Genomic DNA, 20338 nt, shown 5'->3' with positions numbered 1-20338 from the left:
GGGATTTAGTGATTATTCTTACTGTGGCTTTTTGTTGGGTTATTATTGGCTTTAGGTGTGTTGCTGCAGTTGAACCCCAAGCACAGATAGCATAGGTGAGGTATGGATATATAAGTGAATGGTATAGTGTGAGAAGGGCAGTTTGCGGCACGTAGTATCGTATCTTGGAGAGGATCCCAACCGTTTTGGATACTTTTTTGGTTATGTGTTGGATATGGGTGCTGAAGTTCAGGTTGTTGTCGAGGTATAGGCCTCGGAATTTGCCCTCATTATGCCTGGCAATTAGAGTGTTGTCGATCTTAATGTTAATTTGCGCATCTCCTGCTCTGCTACCAAACATAATGTAGTAGGTTTTGTCAGTGTTAAGCATAAGTTTATTGGCTGTCATCCAAGTCGATATTTTGATCAGCTCCTCATTAACAATGGTGTTGAGGGTGGCAAGATTAGGGTGGGAGATGACATAAGTCGTGTCGTCAGCAAAGAGAATGGGGTTCAGGTGTTGAGATACGTTTGGAAGATCACTGATGTATATGAAGAAGAGCAGGGGACCAAGACAAAGGGTAGGAACAAGAACACAGATGGGGTAAAAAATAATAATAATGGACCAAACACCCAAAGCTGAAGAAAGAAAACCTAAAGGAAAAAGAGCAAAGAGGAAAGGGGAAGATAGAGAAGGGGAAAAAGAATCAGGTTAAATCACGAGTTTCCCTGGGATCAGAAACTTGCAGTGTTTTGCGTAATGTGTGTACGCTAGATTTACCCCACACAAAGAATTATGATGACTTGGTAGCAGCCCTGAAGAGGTATTATGCCATGAAACTAGCCTATCACTGCAGTTTGTTGGCATTTCAACAAAGGAAGAAATGACATGATGAGTCCTTGCATGAATTGTATGCTGATTTAAAAGCTTTGGTGGGGAAATGTAATTTTGGCAATCTGTTTGGCCCCAGAGTTAGGGACCAATTATTCATGGCAGTGGTGAATGAAATTTATTTCCCTAACTTAGTTGCAGAAACTCTGAATTTGAAAAGTATGCAATCTGCCAAAATTTTTGAGACTTCTGAACTTGGAGCAAGCTTTGGTTAGTGAGAAGCACACTGTTCCTGAGGTGCAAGTAATTAATGCTGAAAAATGTTAACATTGTGGTTTCCAGGATAGTAGTGATAATTGTAGGTTTAAAGAGATTTTGTGTCACTTGTGTCATAAAAAGGGCCACTTGAAAAGAGTGTAAGGGTACATCTCAAGTGTATCAAAATCTAGTACATTGTGACAAAAAGGGAAGAGTAAAGAAGCAGCAGTCACCAAGATATCCTAGAACAAAGAGGGTTAAACTGCTTGAAGAGAAAAATAGTTCAGCAGATGAGTTTATATGCTGTGGAAGATAAAGTGAAGAGAAAAATAGTTCAGTGATGAGTTTATATGAGGTGGAAGATAAAGTGTTTTCCATGCTGACTGAACATGGTTTTGTAATTAATCAGAAATAGGTTCCTTTTGAGACTGACAGTGGGGCATCCATCTTGACATTATCCAAAGACTGGGTCAAGGCAGTGAAAGGGAACACTGAACCATGTTTTAGGAAGTTAATTGCATATGACAATTGGAAAACAAAACTTTTGGGAAAGGTTGTTTTGCCAGTACATTATAATACTTAAAGGTACCACGGGTATTCTGTGTAGTAAAATCAAATAATAGTAACTCGTGTGGAAAAGACCTCATGAAAAAGGTAGTAATTTAATCCCTGGTTGAATTAGATAAATCTACCAAAATTCACAAACTCTACAGTGCTGAAGAAATGTTAGATAATTTTAAGGTAAATTTTAGTAAGCCTATCTCCAGCATTGAGGCTACAATTCATGTGAAAAGTGATGCTGTTCTTAAGTTCATAAAAGCTAAGCTGGTACCATTTTTCACAGAGAAATTATTGAAGCAGAATTAGAAAGAGGGATTATTGAGCTTATTTCCCATAGTGAGTGGTCTGCACCTGTTGTACCTGTATTAGGATATAAAGGGACTTTAAATATGTAAATCAACATATTCATTGTGAGAGATATTCTTTATCCAGGATTGAAGAATTATTGTCTGTAGTGGAATGCATATTTCCAGATACCAGTAGATGAGAGAAGCCAACAGATTTAAGTAATTAATACCCACAAAGGGCATTTTAAATGTGAGAGTCTACCCTTTGGGATTTCCTCATCTCCTGATATCTTCCAAAAATTTATTTCCCAATTGTTTGTTAGATTGGAAGGCGCAGCGTCCTATTTGGATATCATAATATGTGATGCCACAGAAGCTGAGCATAATGTCAGACTCAGGCAGGTTTTGAAGATTTTACAAGAGCTAAATGTAGTGCTGATTAAGAATAAATCAGTGTTGAGATCCAGATCTATTAAATATCTGGGGTATGAGATTTCAGGGAAAGGTATTAATCCTTCTCCTAAAAAGATTGAAGCTATTGTAAAATTACTGTAAAGTTCAGCCTTGTTGCCAAACCTTACAGGAGAGCATTCATTAATAATTGAGGTTGATGCTTCCTTTATAGGTGTTGGATGTGTGTTAATTCAGAAAGTAAATGGCCAGGGAAAAACCTGTGTACTTTGCTAGTAAGAAACTTTCTCCAGCTTTAGGGTTTGCTGTTAAGAAATTCAGAAATTTCTTGTTAGGAAGAAAGCTTGTTGCTTGAACAGATCATAAACCATTGTTAGCTTTATTTGGAAAAGGAAAATGTATTCCAGCAAATGTTAATGCCTGAATTCATCATGGTTTAGTCAAGTATACCTATGGAATATGTAAGATAGGTAAAGTCTCTGGATTTCCAAGAGAAGATCAAAGAGCAAACTGGAAAAGATGCTGTGTTATCCCAAGTCATAAATAATGTTAAATATGGGTGGTGTAAGAACAGTGTACCTTTATCTGACTATACTTCCATCAAATCAGATCTGACCATTCTTGCCTAGTATGGGCCAACAGGCCTCCTGCAGTGTTCCTCCTTTCTTATGTTCTTACAGCAGGACCCCCTTATCCAGCTTGCTAAGCTAATGTTGTATTGGAATAATACAACTGGTTTTGATGATACAAAGTAATCTACGGGGGAAGGCACGTAAGGTATTGGGAGCAGCTAGAGAATTAAATCCTATGTTATTCTGTGCTTGTCAATTGTCTTTTGTTGTGTGTTGTGATCAGGGACTGAGAGAGTATAATATTGTTGTTGTGACCCTGGCTTTCATTACCCCCTACAACCATAATTCAAATATTCCCACTGCTGTGAAAATTGTCAAAAAAAAAAAAAAAAAAAATATACTTATATTTACCAAATCAAATTTCAGTAGTAAAATATGAACATGTTTTAATGTAGTACCTAATTTTCAGGGTAACATATTTGCATGTAAAGCAATTATTGTTTTACAAGGGTAACCCAAACAATATTTACTAACTACTAACTACATACCATGTCTTCTCCATAAGTACTGGAATTATGAAGATCTTTGGCAGGTGCTGAGACACTGGCTGTTGTGTTCTCTTTACTGGCAAGTTGTGATTCAAATGTGGCCATAGTGTCACCAGCAGTGGCCATTGTTTCAGACACAGTTTCTTGAATATGGTCACTTTTCTCACTATCAATTACCTCTAATCCATTGTCAATAACCATTGGCATTATTTGAGTGCCCACCGTTACATCCTGTGTATCATTAAGAATGTCTAATGTCTCATCAAGTGATGAAGTTATCAGCTCCACAGACTCTGCAGTTCTTGAACAAGTAAGAGATTTGAGGAGAGAAGATATGTGAAGATCTGGAGTTGCATCATCATCAAAATCTGCATTAGACTGCATGCTATTTGGAGTCTGTGGATAATGACATAAATTATAATACAACTCAGAATCACACTGTATTTCTGAATACATCAGTATCAGACCCTGTCTCTTACTCTGCAAATTTATTTATCAATATTGACACTAATGAATACTGAGTAAATAAAATATAAAATACTAAGCTGGATGTTTATTTATTAGTGGTGAAGATAATTTAAGTATCAGTTGAGGCAGCTGTCATAGAAAGCAAGTGCTTAGTGTAATGAAAGAAAGAGTAGCTATCACATTTTTCTATGAAGCTCTTTAACATGAGATCTTATGCCATGTTTAATTATGGCTTTACAGTTTATATATAAATATTTTCAATGTTAATAACAAGGGTAATGCACCCTCTTTAAATAATGATATTTCAATATTTCAGAAACAAAACCTGTATAATATTCAACTGTGGTGGATACCTATTTTGAAGCAGGCAGAGTGGAATACACAGCATGTCAGTCACTCCTCTTAGTTTTAAAATGAATTGCAGCTATCCTTAGTCATTTAGTCATATAATTTATTAATTTTCCAATATTTCACATGCAAAGGGATCACAGCATGCAATAACTAAATTAATTTTCAGATCCTACAAGTGTGACCATGGCGTAATAGCGCACAAAATGCGTGCTAAAGGAATAACAGGAAAAGTTGGTAGATGGATCTATAATTTCCTCACAAACCGAACACAAAGAGTAGTACTCAACAGAGTAAAGTCTGAGGCAGCTATGGTGAAAAGCTCTGTTCCACAAGGCACAGTACTCGCTCCCATCTTGTTTCTCATCCTCATATCTGACATAGACAAGGAAATTAAAAAACTTCATCAGAGTACAAAACAAATTCCGGCCACAAAATAGAGCGAAAAACCAACGTCAAAAGATCTGGGAGTGATCGTGTCAGAGGTTCTCACCTTCAAGGACCATAACATTGTATCAATCGCATCTGCTAGAAAAATGACAGGATGGATAATGAGAACCTTCAAAACTAAGGATGCCAAGCCCATGATGACACTCTTCAGGTTGCTTGTTCTATCTAGGCTGGAATATTGCTGCACACTAACAGCACCTTTCAAGGCAGGTGAAATTGCTGACCTAGAAAATGTACAGAGAACCTTCACGGCGCGCATAACGGAGATAAAACACCTCAATTACTGGGAGCGCTTGAAGTTCCTGAACCTCTACTCCCTGGAACACAGGTGGGAGAGATACATGATTATATACACCTGGAAAATCCTAGAGGGACTAGTACCGAACTTGCACACAAAAATCACTCACAACGAAAGCAAAAGACTTGGCAGACAATGCAACATCCCCCCAATGAAAAGCAGGGGTGTCACTAGCATGTTAAGAGACAAAACAATAACTGTCAGAGGCCCAAGACTGTTCAACTGCCTCTCAGCATGCATAAGGGGGATTACCAATAGACCCCTGGCTGTCTTCAAGCAGGCACTGGACAAGCACCTAAAGTCGGTACCTGACCAGCCGGGCTGTGGCTTGTATGTTGGACTGTGTGCAGCCAGCAGTAACAGCCTGGTTGATCAGGCTCTGATCCACCATGAGGCCTGGTCACAGACCAGGCCGCGGGGGCGTTGACCCCCGGAACTCTCTCCAGGTAAAGCTCTTGTAGGTTATACAGTCATTAAATACCTCACAATTGCTTGTACTATATACTGTATACAATACTTGGAGGAATTTTAACTATTTCATATCCAGTCAACATTTTTTAACAAAAACGACTTTATACAGGTAATTCTTTTATTAAGTGAATGGTCACCTTCTGTTTAAGCAGGATGACTTAAAGAAAACACATTCACCAATATTCACTCAAGTGCCATTGTAAACTTATATTAATTAAATTTTTTTTTTTTTTTTTTTCAACAAGTCGGCCGTCTCCCACCGAGGCAGGGTGACCCAAAAAAGAAAGAAAATCCCCAAAAAGAAAATACTTTCATCATCATTCAACACTTTCACCACACTCGCACATTATCACTGTTTTTGCAGAGGTGCTCAGAATACAACAGTCTAGAAGCATAAACATATAAAGATACACAACATATCCCTCCAAACTGCCAATATCCCAAACCCCTCCTTTAAAGTGCAGGCATTGTACTTCCCATTTCCAGGACTCAAGTCCGACTATATGAAAATAACCGGTTTCCCTGAATCCCTTCACTAAATATTACCCTGCTCACACTCCAACAGATCGTCAGGTCCCAAGTACCATTCGTCTCCATTCACTCCTATCTAACACGCTCACGCACGCTTGCTGGAAGTCCAAGCCCCTTACCCACAAAACCTCCTTTACCCCCTCTCTCCAACCCTTTCGAGGACGACCCCTACCCCGCCTTCCTTCCCCTATAGATTTATATGCTTTCCATGTCATTCTACTGTGATCCATTCTCTCTAAATGACCAAACCACCTCAACAACCCCTCTTCTGCCCTCTGACTAATACTTTTATTAACTCCACACCTTCTCCTAATTTCCACACTCCGAATTTTCTGCATAATATTTACACCACACATTGCCCTTAAACAGGACATCTCCGCTGCCTCCAACCGTCTCCTCGCTGCTGCATTTACCACCCAAGCTTCACACCCATATAAGAGTGTTGGTACTACTATACTTTCATACATTCCCTTCTTTGCCTCCATAGATAACGTTTTTTGACTCCACATATACCTCAACGCACCACTCACCTTTTTTCCCTCATCAATTCTATGATTAACCTCATCCTTCATAAATCCATCCGCCGACACGTCAACTCCCAAGTATCTGAAAACATTCACTTCTTCCATACTCCTCCTCCCCAATTTGATATCCAATTTTTCTTTATCTAAATCATTTGACACCCTCATCACCTTACTCTTTTCTATGTTCACTTTCAACTTTCTACCTTTACACACATTCCCAAACTCATCCACTAACCTTTGCAATTTTTCTTTAGAATCTCCCATAAGCACAGTATCATCAGCAAAAAGTAACTGTGTCAATTCCCATTTTGAATTTGATTCCCCATAATTTAATCCCACCCCTCTCCCAAACACCCTAGCATTTACTTCCTTTACAACCCCATCTATAAATATATTAAACAACCATGGTGACATTACACATCCCTGTCTAAGACCTACTTTTACCGGGAAGTAGTCTCCCTCTCTTCTACACACCCTAACCTGAGCCTCACTATCCTCATAAAAACTCTTTACAGCATTTAATAACTTACCACCTATTCCATATACTTGCAACATCTGCCACATTGCTCCTCTATCCACTCTATCATATGCCTTTTCTAAATCCATAAATGCAATAAAAACTTCCCTATCTTTATCTAAATACTGTTCACATATATGCTTCAATGTAAACACCTGATCTACACATCCCCTACCCACTCTAAAACCTCCTTGCTCATCCGCAATCCTACATTCTGTCTTACCTCTAATTCTTTCAATTATAACCCTACCGTACACTTTTCCTGGTATACTCAGTAAGCTTATTCCTCTATAATTTTTACAGTCTCTTTTGTCCCCTTTCCCTTTATATAAAGGGACTATACATGCTCTCTGCCAATCCCTAGGTACCTTCCCCTCTTTCATACATTTATTAAACAAAAGTACCAACCACTCCAACACTATATCCCCCCCTGCTTTTAACATTTCTGTCATGATCCCATCAGTTCCAGCTGCTTTACCCCCTTTCATTTTACGTAATGCCTCACGTACCTCCCCCACACTTACATTCTGCTCTTCTTCACTCCTAAAAGATGGTATACCTCCCTGACCAGTGCATGAAATTACTGCCTCTGTTTCTTCCTTAACATTAACATTAATTAAATGATGTGACAAAATGGAACATTATTATTTTATTTACAAAAATTACTAAACCTTTATGGGCTTTCTGCAATGGAAATGATATAGTAAAAAATAAAAAATAATTTATATTGAATATATTTTTATATACAGACACCAATGAAATAAAACTTACCTGAGCAGTGTCATTAACTCCACTTCCAGCTTCTGCTGTGCCTTCATGTGACTCTCTATTCAGATACTCAGGAAAAGCAATCTTCCGAATTTTAGTTTGATTTGAAAAAGAGCCTCTGTAAAGTTAAAGCATACAAACCTGGGTTTAAGAACACAGTGATAAGTCAATTCATCCTACTCCTGAAAACAGTTTACCCAATTCTTTTTGCATATTTTTTTTTTTAACACATCGGCCGTTTCCTACCAAGGCAGGGTGACCCAAAAAAGAAACACTTTCACTATCATTCAACACTTTCAAAATATAAAAATATTTTGCCAAAGAAACCTTAATCTATCATTACTATAACTACTTAAAACACCTTTACTGAAAATGGAAAGAAAGACAGAGTTTGACCTGGTGACCATCAAGGCCCCAGTGGTGGATCTCCACCGCCAGGTTGAACCTTACCTTTACTGAAAACTCCTATGCTATACAGTGGACCCTCGCCTAACGATGGCATCCCATAACGTTAACTCCACCTAGCGATACATTTTAACGCAAAAATTTTGCCTCGCCTAGCACTAAAAAACTCGCTCGACATGATTCATCCGAGATGCGTCCACGTGCGGCTTGAGTCAGCCTCACTTGTTCCGTGGGTGGCAGTGTTTACAAGCCAGCCTCCGCGGTCACATCCAAGCATACAATCGGAACATTTCGTATTATCACAGCGTTTTTAGTGATTTCACCTGCAAAATAAGTGACCATGGGCCCCAAGAAAGCTTCTAGTGCCAACCCTACAGGAATAAGGGTGAGAATTACTATGGATATGAAGAAATAGATCATTGCTAAGTATGAAAGTGGAGTGCGTGTCTCCGAGCTGGCCAGGTTGTATAGTAAACCCCAATCAACCATCGCTACTATTGTGGCCAAGAAAACGGCCATCAAGGAAGCTGTTCTTGCCAAAGGTGCAACTTTGTTTTCGAAACAGAGATCGCAAGTACTTGAAGATGTTGAGAAACTGTTATTGGTGTGGATAAACGAAAAACAGATAGCAGGAGATAGCATCTCTCAAGCGATCATATGTGAAAAGGCTAGGAAGTTGCATGAGGACTTAATTAGAAAAATGCCTGCAACTAGTGGTGATGTGAGTGAATTTAAGGCCAGCAAAGGTTGGTTTGAGAGATTTAAGAATCGTAGTGGCATACATAGTGTGATAAGGCATGGTGAGGCTGCCAGTTCGGACCACAAAGCAGCTGAAAAATATGTGTAGGAATTCAAGGAGTACATAGAGGCTGAAGGATTGAAACCTGAACAAGTGTTTAATTGTGACGAAACAGGCCTGTCTTGGAAGAAAATGCCAAGCAGGACCTACATTACTGAGGAGGAAAAGGCACTCCCAGGACATAAGCCTATGAAAGACAGGCTTACTCTGTTGATGTGTGCCAATGCTAGTGGTGATTGCAAAGTGAAGCCTTTATTGGTGTATCACTCTGAAACTCCCAGAGCGTTCAGGCAAAAGAATATCCTCAAGGCTAATTTGTGTGTGCTGTGGAGGGCAAACAGTAAGGCATGGGTCACTAGGGACTTTTTCTATGACTGGTTACACCATGCATTTGCCCCCACTGTGAAAAATTACCTAATTGAAAATAAATTTGACCTTAAGTGCCTCCTGGTATTAGACAATGCTCCTGGTCATCCTTTAGATGTGGCAGAGCAACTTTCTGCAGACATGAGCTTCATTAACCCTTTCAGGGTCCATCCCGTAGATCTACGGCTTTACGTTCAGGGTCCAAACTGTAGATCTACACCATGAGCTCAGCTCACTCTGATAAACTGTGAGTGGTAAATTTGGGCCTAGATATGAGAGAATACATCTATGTGGTATGTGTGCACCACATAAAACAAATCCTGCAGCACACTGTGTATAATGAGAGAAAAAACTGATTTTCGATTAAAACAGCGAATTTGCAGTGTTTTTTCGTTTGCTTTTTATAGTTGTATTTGCGATTTCTTGGTCTCATTTGATAGAATGGAAGACATATTACAGAAATAGAGATGATTTTGATTGGTTTTAGCACTGGAAATAGCTTGAAACTGAGCTCAAAGTAGCGAAAATGTTAAATGTGGTGATGATATTTATACAATTATTACAATATTGCATAACAGTAAATCTTTTATTTTTTGGTGTGAATAAAAGTTTATTATGTGAATAAAAAATTAAAATGGAATTTATTTGTAAAGCCTCAAAACATAACTAATGAACAGAGGAAATGTTAATTTAGTGCCAGGAATACCTACATTGTTTATTCTGGACCCTATTTTGAAATTGGAATATTTTGAACTTTGTGTTAAATTGGCGAAATTACCAATTTCCGATCACTTTATTTTGTAGTTGAAACAGTTGACTTGGCGGTTTCTTGTGCTCAATCAATAGAATAGAAGTAATACTAGTGAAATAGCTAAGAATTTGGTCGACTGGAATAATGTAATTGGCCTAAAATGGGAGTTTAAGTCAGCAAAATCGCCGATTCGTAAATATCGTTGACACATCAAAATTCGCAAGAGCATAATTTCATCAATTTTCCATCAAATTTCGTACTTTTTGTTTTATTACCTTCACAAAAAGATTCTCTACCATTTAATAAGAATTTTTTTTTTTTTTTTTTTTTTTTTAAATTCTTGGACACTGGGGCACCACGTCAGATTTTGGCCTTGGACCCAGAAAGGGTTAAGATCAAGTTTTTTGCCTCCTAATACCACTCCTCTCCTGCAGCCCATGGACCAGCAGGTCATTGCAAACTTAAAAAAACTGTACACAAAAGCTCTGTTTGAAAGGGGCTTTGTAGTGACCTCAGAAACTCAATTGACTCTAAGAGAGTTTTGGAGAGAGCACTTTAATATCCTCAATTGTGTAAACCTTATAGGTAAGGCTTGGGAGGGAGTGACTAAGAGGACCTTGAACTCTGCTTGGAAGAAACTGTGGCCAGAATGTATAAACAAAAGGGATTTTGAAGGATTTGAGGCTAACCCTGAGAAGCGTATGCCAGTTGAGGAATCCATTGTGGCATTGGAGAAGTCCTTGGGGTTGGAGGTTAGTGGGGAGGATGTGGAAGAGTTGGTGGAGGAGGACAATAAAGAACTAACCACTGATGAGCTGCTAGATCATCTTCAACAGCAAGAGGCCACACCTGAGGAAACTGCTTCGGAGGAGGGGAGAGAGAAATTGAAGAAGTTGCCTACTTCAAAGATTAAGGAAATGTGTGCAATGTGGCTTAAAGTGCAAGCCGTGCTGGTGACTATTACACTGACAATGTTGTGAAACACTTTAGGAAAGTCATAAAGGAACGAGAGGTACAGGCCTCTATGGACAGATATGTTGTGTGACAGAAGTCCAGTGACTCTCAAGCTGGTCCTAGTGGCATTAAAAGAAGAAGGGAAGTAACCCCGGAAAAGGACTTGCTACCTCAAGTCCTAACGGAAGGGGATTCCCCTTCTAAACACTAAGACCATCAATCTTAACTAGTCAAAAGTTGGCCTGTGATACTCCAATACTGAAACTATGTATAGTGCCAAAACAAAAGCATTCACATTGCTAAACTCACAACAAGTATTTAGTCACTTAGCCATAATACCAACTTATCTCATAATTCTGTAACATTTTAAACCTAAGATTTAATATAAGTCTGCCCGAAATGCCTAGCCATGCAAGGCGTTCTAGTGGTACACTCTGTAATTATTATTTTACTACATGTAAACCACACAATAACCAAATTCTGTAAACTCAGCATTGTAATACTTATAGAGAATAAAGTTTGAATTTGAATTGAATCCACACTCTCCCCTCCTCCCATCCCATCAATCATCACCAGATCTTCTATAAAGGTAAGTGTCATGTAACTGTGCATGTCTTCTTCAGTTTGTGTGTATTAAAATTAATATTTCATGTGGTAAAAAATTTTTTTTTTTTCATACTTTGGAGTGTCAAGAACGGATTAATTTGATTTCCATTATTTCTTATGGGGAAAATTAATTCACCTAACGATAATTTCGCCTAATGTTGAGCTCTCAGGAACGGATTAATATCGTTAGGCGAGGGTCCACTGTACTACTACATGTTTCCTCATCCTGCTAGTGATAAAAAAATATTTTTTATTTCTTATGAGCTATGCAAACAAGTTACAGTAAATATACTTAATCTAATACAAAATTTTATACAGATGAAGGCACAGAAGAAAAACACTAATTATGCAATGTATAATTAGTGACATTTTGATAAATCCATAATTAGTAACAAAATGCATAATTAGTGACAAAATTGTATATAATACTTAAAATAACTCTGGAAAACTTACACTCTTCCTCTACAGGTTAAAAGCTTGTCTTTTTGGAGTCGGGTTAGGAGCTTCTTTGCAATACTAATGTTCACACCAAGACGCTGACCAAGTAGAGATGCAGTAACACGATCACTGCTGCCTTGAAGAAACATCAGAGTACGACGGTAAAGACAGCACATCTCCATCTGTAAGAATTGGTTTAAAATTTACCAGAAAACTCCCTCTAAACATCCTAAAAAATGAACACTATTAAAGGCACCTGAAAGCACCTGACTTATGTTTTTTTTTTTTTAACATACCAACTATCTCCCACTAAGGTTGGGTGACCATTAAAAAAGAAACATTTTCAGCATCATTCATTATAGTAAAAATACTAAGGATGGTCAAACAGACAAGATCATCATCAGGATAAATCTTTGCCAGAAACCACAGAGCCAGTTTGAAGGTACTTAATAAATCCCAGTTAACTTAAGATCACTAAATCAGTTTAGAGCATTAATACACACTCAAAATTATACTACTGTACTATTGTAAAATGTGCTAATTGTAATATTTTTGCTACCTCTCTCTTTTAAATTGTACTAATTGTAATATGTACCTATGTCAATAACCTATGTCTAATCTTAAGTAGTGTGTAAGCATTAGTATTAGTCTGTCCAAAATGCACAACATGTTAGTGGCTTTCTTTGTGCTTAACAATAGTATTTTATTACATGTAAACCACAGTCACTTTGTATACTACAAACACAAATAAATTTTGTGTTTCTTTTTCCATCAAGTTTCCAATGGTGTGGAGCACAAATTAAGGTAAAAGAAAAAATTCTCTAGCATTCTTTTCTTAATCATAGTGATGTGTGAATGCCTGTGGCTATTTTTTTTTAAAAAAAAAAAAAAAAAAAAAAAAAAAAAAAAAAAAAAAAAGTGCTCATGAATTAAAAAATTCCAAATTTCTATTTGGAACTTTGTTTTGTTGTTTAACATAACTGGCCATCTTCCACTGAGGCAGGGTGACCCCCCCCCAAAAAAATCGCCATCATTCACACACTGAGACACATACGTATGACAGTTTAGACATCACTCTAAATGGCAAATATCCCAAACCCCTCCTTTAAAGTGCAGGCAATGTACTTCTCACCTCCAAGACTCAAGTCCAGCTAACCAATTTCCCTGAATCCCTTCACAAAATATTACCCTGCTCACACTCCAATAGCTCACGAAGTCTCAAAGACCATCAGTCTCCATTCACTCCTATCTAACACACTCACACATGCCTCCTGTATGTCCCTGACCCTTGCACACAAAGCCTTTTTTACCCCCTCCCTCCATCCTTCCCTAGGACGACTCCTACCTCTCCTTCCCTCACTAGAGATTTATACACCCTCCAAGTCATCCTATTTTGCTCCATCCTCTCTATATGACCAAACCACCTCAACAACCCCTCCTCAGCCCTCTGAACAATACTTTTAGTAGCTCCACACCTCCTCCTAATTTTTACAATACAAGTTCTCTGAATAATATTTATGTCACACATTGCCCTTAGACATATCTCCACTGCCTTCAGCCTCCTCCTCCTCCTCGCTGCAATATCCACAATCCATGTTTCACACCCACATAAAAGAGTTGGTACCTCTATACTCTCATACATTCCCTTCTTTGCCTCCATGGATAATGTCCTTTGTCTCCACAAGTACCTCAATGCACCATCCACCTTTTTTCCTTTGTCAATTCTATGGTTTACCTCATCCTTCATAAACCCATCTGCAGACATGTCTACTCCAAAATATCAGAACACATTCACTTCTTCCATATTCCCTCCCTCCAATCTGATATCCAATTTTTCTTTACCTAACTCGTTTGATACTCTCATCACTTCACGCTTATCTATGTTCACTTTCAACTTTCTACCTTTACACACCCTCCCAAACTTGTCCACTAACCTTTGCAACTTCTCCTTAGAATCTTCCAAAAGCACAGTATTATCACCAAAAAGTAACTATGCAAACTCCCATTTTGTATTTGATTCCCGATAATTTAGTCCCATCCCTCCCCCCCAACACCTTAGCATTTACTTCTTTTATAACCCCATCTATAAATATGTTAAAAACAACCATGGTGACATTACACATCCCTGTCTAACACCTACTTTTACTGGAAAGTAATCACTCTTTCTTCTACACACCCTAACTTGAGCCTCACTATGTTCTTAAAAACTCTTTATAGCATTTAGTAACTTACTACCTATTTCATATAATTGCAATATCTGCCATACTTGTCCCCTATTCACCCTGTCATATGCCTTTTCTAAATGCATAAAAGCAATGAAAACTTCCCTACCTTTATCTAAATACTGCTTATTCACTTTTGTGTTTCAACGTAAACACTTGATCTACACATCCCTTACACATTCTAAAGCCTCCTTGCTCATGTGTGATCTTGTTCTCCATCTTACCTCTAATTCTTTCAATAATAACCCTGTTACACACTTTACCTGGTATACTCAGTAAGCTTATTCCCCTATAATTTTTACACTATCTTTTCTCCCCCTTTCCTTTATATAAAGGAACTACACATGCTCTCTGTTACCTTATTATTATTATTACTAAAACTGGAAATGATACCTCAGGATGATCTCTGAGTGTAGGATCAGTCGAAGGTAAGGCAGCTGTTGAACACGCTACACAAACATGTCGCTGTGGGGCCTCACTTTCTTCCAACACATTGAAACACACCTGAAAATTTAGTTTCACAAGTAAATTTCCTGAATTTTTCATGAAAAAATAATCCATCTCTTTTTTTTTTTTTTTTTTTTTTTTTTTTTTCAACAAGTCGGCCGTCTCCCACCGAGGCAGGGTGGCCCAAAAAAGAAAGAAAATCCCCAAAAAGAAAATACTTTCATCATCATTCAACACTTTCACCACACTCGCACATTATCACTGTTTTTGCAGAGGTGCTCAGAATACAACAGTTTAGAAGCATACACATATAAAGATACACAACATATCCCTCCAAACTGCCAATATCCCAAACCCCTCCTGTAAAGTGCAGGCATTGTACTTCCCATTTCCAGGACTCAAGTCCGACTATATGAAAATAACCGGTTTCCCTGAATCCCTTCACTAAATATTACCCTGCTCACACTCCAACAGATCGTCAGGTCCCAAGTACCATTCGTCTCCATTCACTCCTATCTAACACGCTCACGCACGCTTGCTGGAAGTCCAAGCCCCTTGCCCACAAAACCTCCTTTACCCCCTCTCTCCAACCCTTTCGAGGACGACCCCTACCCCGCCTTCCTTCCCCTATAGATTTATATGCTTTCCATGTCATTCTACTTTGATCCAATCTCTCTAAATGACCAAACCACCTCAACAACCCCTCTTCTGCCCTCTGACTAATACTTTTATTAACTCCACACCTTTTCCTAATTTCCACACTCCGAATTTTCTGCATAATATTTACACCACACATTGCCCTTAAACAGGACATCTCCACTGCCTCCAACCGTCTCCTCGCTGCTGCATTTACCACCCAAGCTTCACACCCATGTAAGACTGTTGGTACTACTATACTTTCATGCATTCCCTTCTTTACCTCCACAGATAACGTTTTTTGACTCCACATATACCTCAATGCACCACTCACCTTTTTTCCCTCATCAATTCTATGATTAACCTCATCCTTCATAAATCCATCCGCCGACACGTCAACTCCCAAGTATCTGAAAACATTCACTTCTTCCATACTCCTCCTCCCCAATTTGATATCCAATTTTTCTTTATCTAAATCATTTGACACCCTCATCACCTTACTCTTTTCTATATTCACTTTCAACTTTCTACCTTTACACACATTCCCAAACTCATCCACTAACCTTTCCAATTTTTCTTTAGAATCTCCCATAAGCACAGTATCATCAGCAAAAAGTAACTGTGTCAATTCCCATTTTGAATTTGATTCCCCAAAATTTAATCCCACCCCTCTCCCGAACACCCTAGCATTTACTTCCTTTACAACCCCATCTATAAATATATTAAACAACCATGGTGACATTACACATCCCTGTCTAAGACCTACTTTTACCGGGAAGTAGTCTCCCTCTCTTCTACACACCCTAACCTGAGCCTCACTATCCTCATAAAAACTCTTTACAGCATTTAATAACTTACCACCTATTCCATATACTTGCAACATCTGCCACATTGCTCCTCTATCCACTCTATCATATGCCTTTTCTAAATCCATAAATGCAATAAAAACTTCCCTACCTTTATCTAAATACTGTTCACATATATGCTTCAATGTAAACACTTGATCTACACATCCCCTACCCACTCTGAAACCTCCTTGCTCATCCCCAATCCTACATTCTGTCTTACCTCTAATTCTTTCAATTATAACCCTACCGTACACTTTTCCTGGTATACTCAGTAAACTTATTCCTCTATAATTTTCACAGTCTCTTTTGTCCCCTTTCCCTTTATATAAAGGGACTATACATGCTCTCCTCCAATCCCTAGGTACCTTCTCCTCTTTCATACATTTATTAAACAAATGTACCAACCACTCCAACACTATATCCCCCCCTGCTTTTAACATTTCTGTCATGATCCCATCAGTTCCAGCTGCTTTACCCCCTTTCATTTTATGTAATGCCTCACGTACCTCCCCCACACTTACATTCTGCTCTTCTTCACTCCTAAAAGATGGTATACCTCCCTGACCAGTGCATGAAATTACTGCCTCTGTTTCTTCCTTAACATTTAAAAGTTCCTCAAAATATTCTCGCCATCTACCTAATACCTCCATCTCCCCATCTACTAACTCCCCTACTCTGTTTTTAACTGACAAATCCATACTTTCCCTAGGCTTTCTTAACTTGTTTAACTCACTCCAAAATTTTTTCTTATTTTCATTAAAATTTCTTGACAGTGCCTCTCCCGCTCTATCATCTGCTCTCCTTTTGCACTCTCTCACCACTCTCTTTACCTTTCTTTTACTCTCCATATACTCTGCTCTTCTTATAACACTTCTGCTTTGTAAAAACCTCTCATAAGCTACCTTTTTCTCTTTTATCACACCCTTTACTTCATCATTCACCAATCACTCCTCTTTCCTCCTGCCCCCACCCTCCTATAACCACAAACTTCTGCCCCACATTCTAATACTGCATTTTTAAAACTATTCCAACCCTCTTCAACCCCCCCACTACTCATCTTTGCACTCTTATATCTGTAAAATTAAAATTTTCAACCTACTGATGTTCAAAGAGAACTAAGAAATTGATAACTCTTACCATTTATCTATGAACAATCTGAAGGAGACATGCAAATGGTGTTGTAACTGAAAACAATAATGAAAGACAACTTCCCTCAAGAATATACATTCTTTTAACCCTTTCAGGGTTTCGGTCGTACTAGTACAGCTTACGCACCAGGGTTTTTGACGTACTAGTATGCCTAAATTCTAGCGCCCTCAAATCTAGTGAGAGAAAGCTGGCAGGCCTACATATGAAAGAATGGGTCTATGTGGTCAGTGGGCGCAGTATAAAAAAAATCCTGCAGCAGACAGTGTGTAATGAGAAAAAAAAACTTTGACCGTATTTTTGGATTGAAACAGCGACTTTGCACTGTATTTTCGTGTGGCATTTATTGTTGTATTCTAGTTTTCCTGGTCTCATTTTATAGAATGGAAGACATATTACAGAAATTGAGATGATTTTGACTGGTTTTACAAAGAAAAGTATCTTGAAATTGAGCTCAAGGTAGCAGAAATGTTCGAGTTTTACCAAAGTTCAAAAGTAAACAAATCATGCAATGTGTCCAACACACGTCAACTGGTGAGTCTAATATTCTTTCTCAAGTGCGCTGATATTATTTATACCATCTCTACACTAATGCAGTAGTCTGCATAACAGTAAATCTTCTATTTTTTGGTGAGAATAAAAATTCAAAGTGGAAAGCAAAAGAATGTAAGAGGGGCGTGGGGACGTGACTAATGAATAGAGGAAATGTTATTTTAGTGCCAGGAATGTCTTTCTTGTTTATTCTGGACCCTATTCAGAAATTGGCATCTTTTGAAATTTGCGTGAAATTGGCAAAATTGCTATATTCTGACCACTGTATTGGATAGTTGAAATCGGTAAATGGGTGGTTTCTTGTACTCATTCGATTACGATTTTTGTCGACAAGCACACTGGAATTGGCCGAAAATAGGGCTCAAAGTGGGCAAAATCGCCGATGCGTAAACATCGTCGAGACCGCTAACTTCGCGAGAGCATAATTCCGTAAGTTTTCCATCAAATTTCATACTTTTGGTGTCATTGTGATCGGGAAAAGATTCTCTATCTTTTCATAAGAAAAAATATACTTTTTTTTTATTTTAAATTTGGCCAACCCTGAGAACAAGTCTCTGAGAGGGCCTGTCGAACCTGAAAGGGTTAATTTTATTACCAAATCTGTTCTTTGCAGTCGTGTTTCATATAATAAGACAATGAACAAATTTTGAATTTTGAATTTTTTTTAATCCAAATTACAGTGCCAAAAAACAATTGGTTCTTGAGATATTGTAACTATTATATTTTTAAGCACGACCAAAATGGTGAATATAATTACGAATTTTTCTGAATTTGTAAATTTAAAAAATAAAATAAAATTTTATTTCTAAGTCATACAAAGAAGTTGCAGTAGTTTATTTTACATTTAAATTGGGCACATCCTATACATAATTTTTATTTTAATACACCAGCCATCTCCCACTGAGGTTGGGTGACCCCCCCCCCCCCCCCCAAAAAAAAAAAAGACACTTTCACTATCCCTCACTCCATCACTGGTTTGCCAGAGGCATGACAATACTACAGCTCAAATGCCCCTCCACACTGCAATAGACTCACCCCTCCGTCAGAGTGCTGGCACTGTACTTCCCACTTCCAGCTAACCAGTTTTCATGGATTGCTTCATAAATGTTACCTTGCTCACACTCCAACAGCACATCAAGTCATAAAAGCCACTTGTCTGCACTCATTCCTATCTAACAAACATGCCTGTTGGATGTCCAAGCCCCCTCACATACAAAGCCTCCTTTATCTGCTCTCTCCAACTTTTCCTTGGGCAACCCCCTATTCTGCCTTCCCTCCACTCCAGATTTATACACCCTCTAGTCATTCTATTTTGCTCTATTCTCTCTAAATGTCCAAACCACCTCAACAACCCCTCCTCCAGCTCTCTGGATAATACTTTTAGTAACCTTACACCTCCTTCTGATCTCCAAGCTACAAATTATCTGCATAATATTCATGCCTTACATTGCCTTCAGACATAAAATCCCCACTGGTTCCAACCTCTTCCTCCTCACTGCAACATTCACAACCCATGCTTCACACCCATATAAGAGTGTTGGTACCACTTTATTCTCAAACATTCCCCTTTTTTGTCTCTGGATAATGTTCTCTGTCTAAACAGATGCCTCAATGCACCACTCACCTTTTTCCCCCTCATCAATTCTATGGTTCACCTTGTCTTTCACAAACCCATCCACTACCAAATATCTACGCACATTCACTTCCTCCATGCTCCCTCCTTCCAATCTGATATCCAATCTTTCATTACCTACACTGTTTGTTACCCTCATCTCCTTGTTCTTTCCAATGTTCACTTTTAATTTCCTTCTTTCATAAAAACCTCCCAAATTCATCCACCAACCTTTGCAACTTCTCTTCAGAATCTCCCAAAAGCACAGTTTCATTGGGATAAAGCAACTGTGACAACTCCCATTTTGCATTAGATTCTGCATATTTTAATCCCACAACTCTTCCCAACAGCCAAGCATTCACTTCTCTTACAACCCCATCTATAAATATGTTAAACAAGCCATGGTGACATCGCACATTCTTAAAGCTTACTTTTACTGGAAAATAATCTCCCCCATCCTACACACCCTAACCTGCACCTCATTAACCGCCAAAAAACCTCTTAACCTACCCCCTATTCCATACACTTTCAACATCTGCCGCATTGTTTCCATATCCACTCTATCATATGCCTTTTATAAATCCATGAATGCAATGAAAACCTACTCACCTTTACCTTAATAATATTCATTTAAATGCTTCAATATGATCTAGGATCCTGCTGTTTTGCTCTAATTCTTTCAATAATAACTCTGCCATATAACTGGTATACTCAACAGGTTTACTCCCCTATA

The 20338-nt window shown here is 38.4% G+C and overlaps 1 protein-coding gene across 3 annotated transcripts in view; it reads right to left on the bottom strand.

Moving 5' to 3' along the window:
- LOC128705456 (uncharacterized) overlaps window positions 1–20338 on the bottom strand; it is an 88183-nt gene that overhangs the window by 11958 nt on the left and 55887 nt on the right. For all 3 annotated transcript variants that reach the window (XM_070093649.1, XM_070093648.1, XM_070093650.1), the window contains exons 12-15: window positions 14758–14868; window positions 12158–12324; window positions 7827–7941; window positions 3449–3844 (exon numbers count right to left, since the gene is read on the bottom strand). In XM_070093649.1, coding sequence (XP_069949750.1) covers window positions 3449–3844; window positions 7827–7941; window positions 12158–12324; window positions 14758–14868 — 789 coding nt within the window. The remainder of the gene's footprint in view (window positions 1–3448; window positions 3845–7826; window positions 7942–12157; window positions 12325–14757; window positions 14869–20338) is intronic.

The sequence above is a fragment of the Cherax quadricarinatus genome, chromosome 43, assembly GCF_038502225.1.
Source record: "Cherax quadricarinatus isolate ZL_2023a chromosome 43, ASM3850222v1, whole genome shotgun sequence".
In the NCBI taxonomy this organism is placed as follows: Eukaryota; Metazoa; Arthropoda; class Malacostraca; order Decapoda; family Parastacidae; genus Cherax; species Cherax quadricarinatus.
Note: the sequence above shows the minus strand (reverse complement) of the source record. Positions and strands in the feature narration are given on the sequence as shown.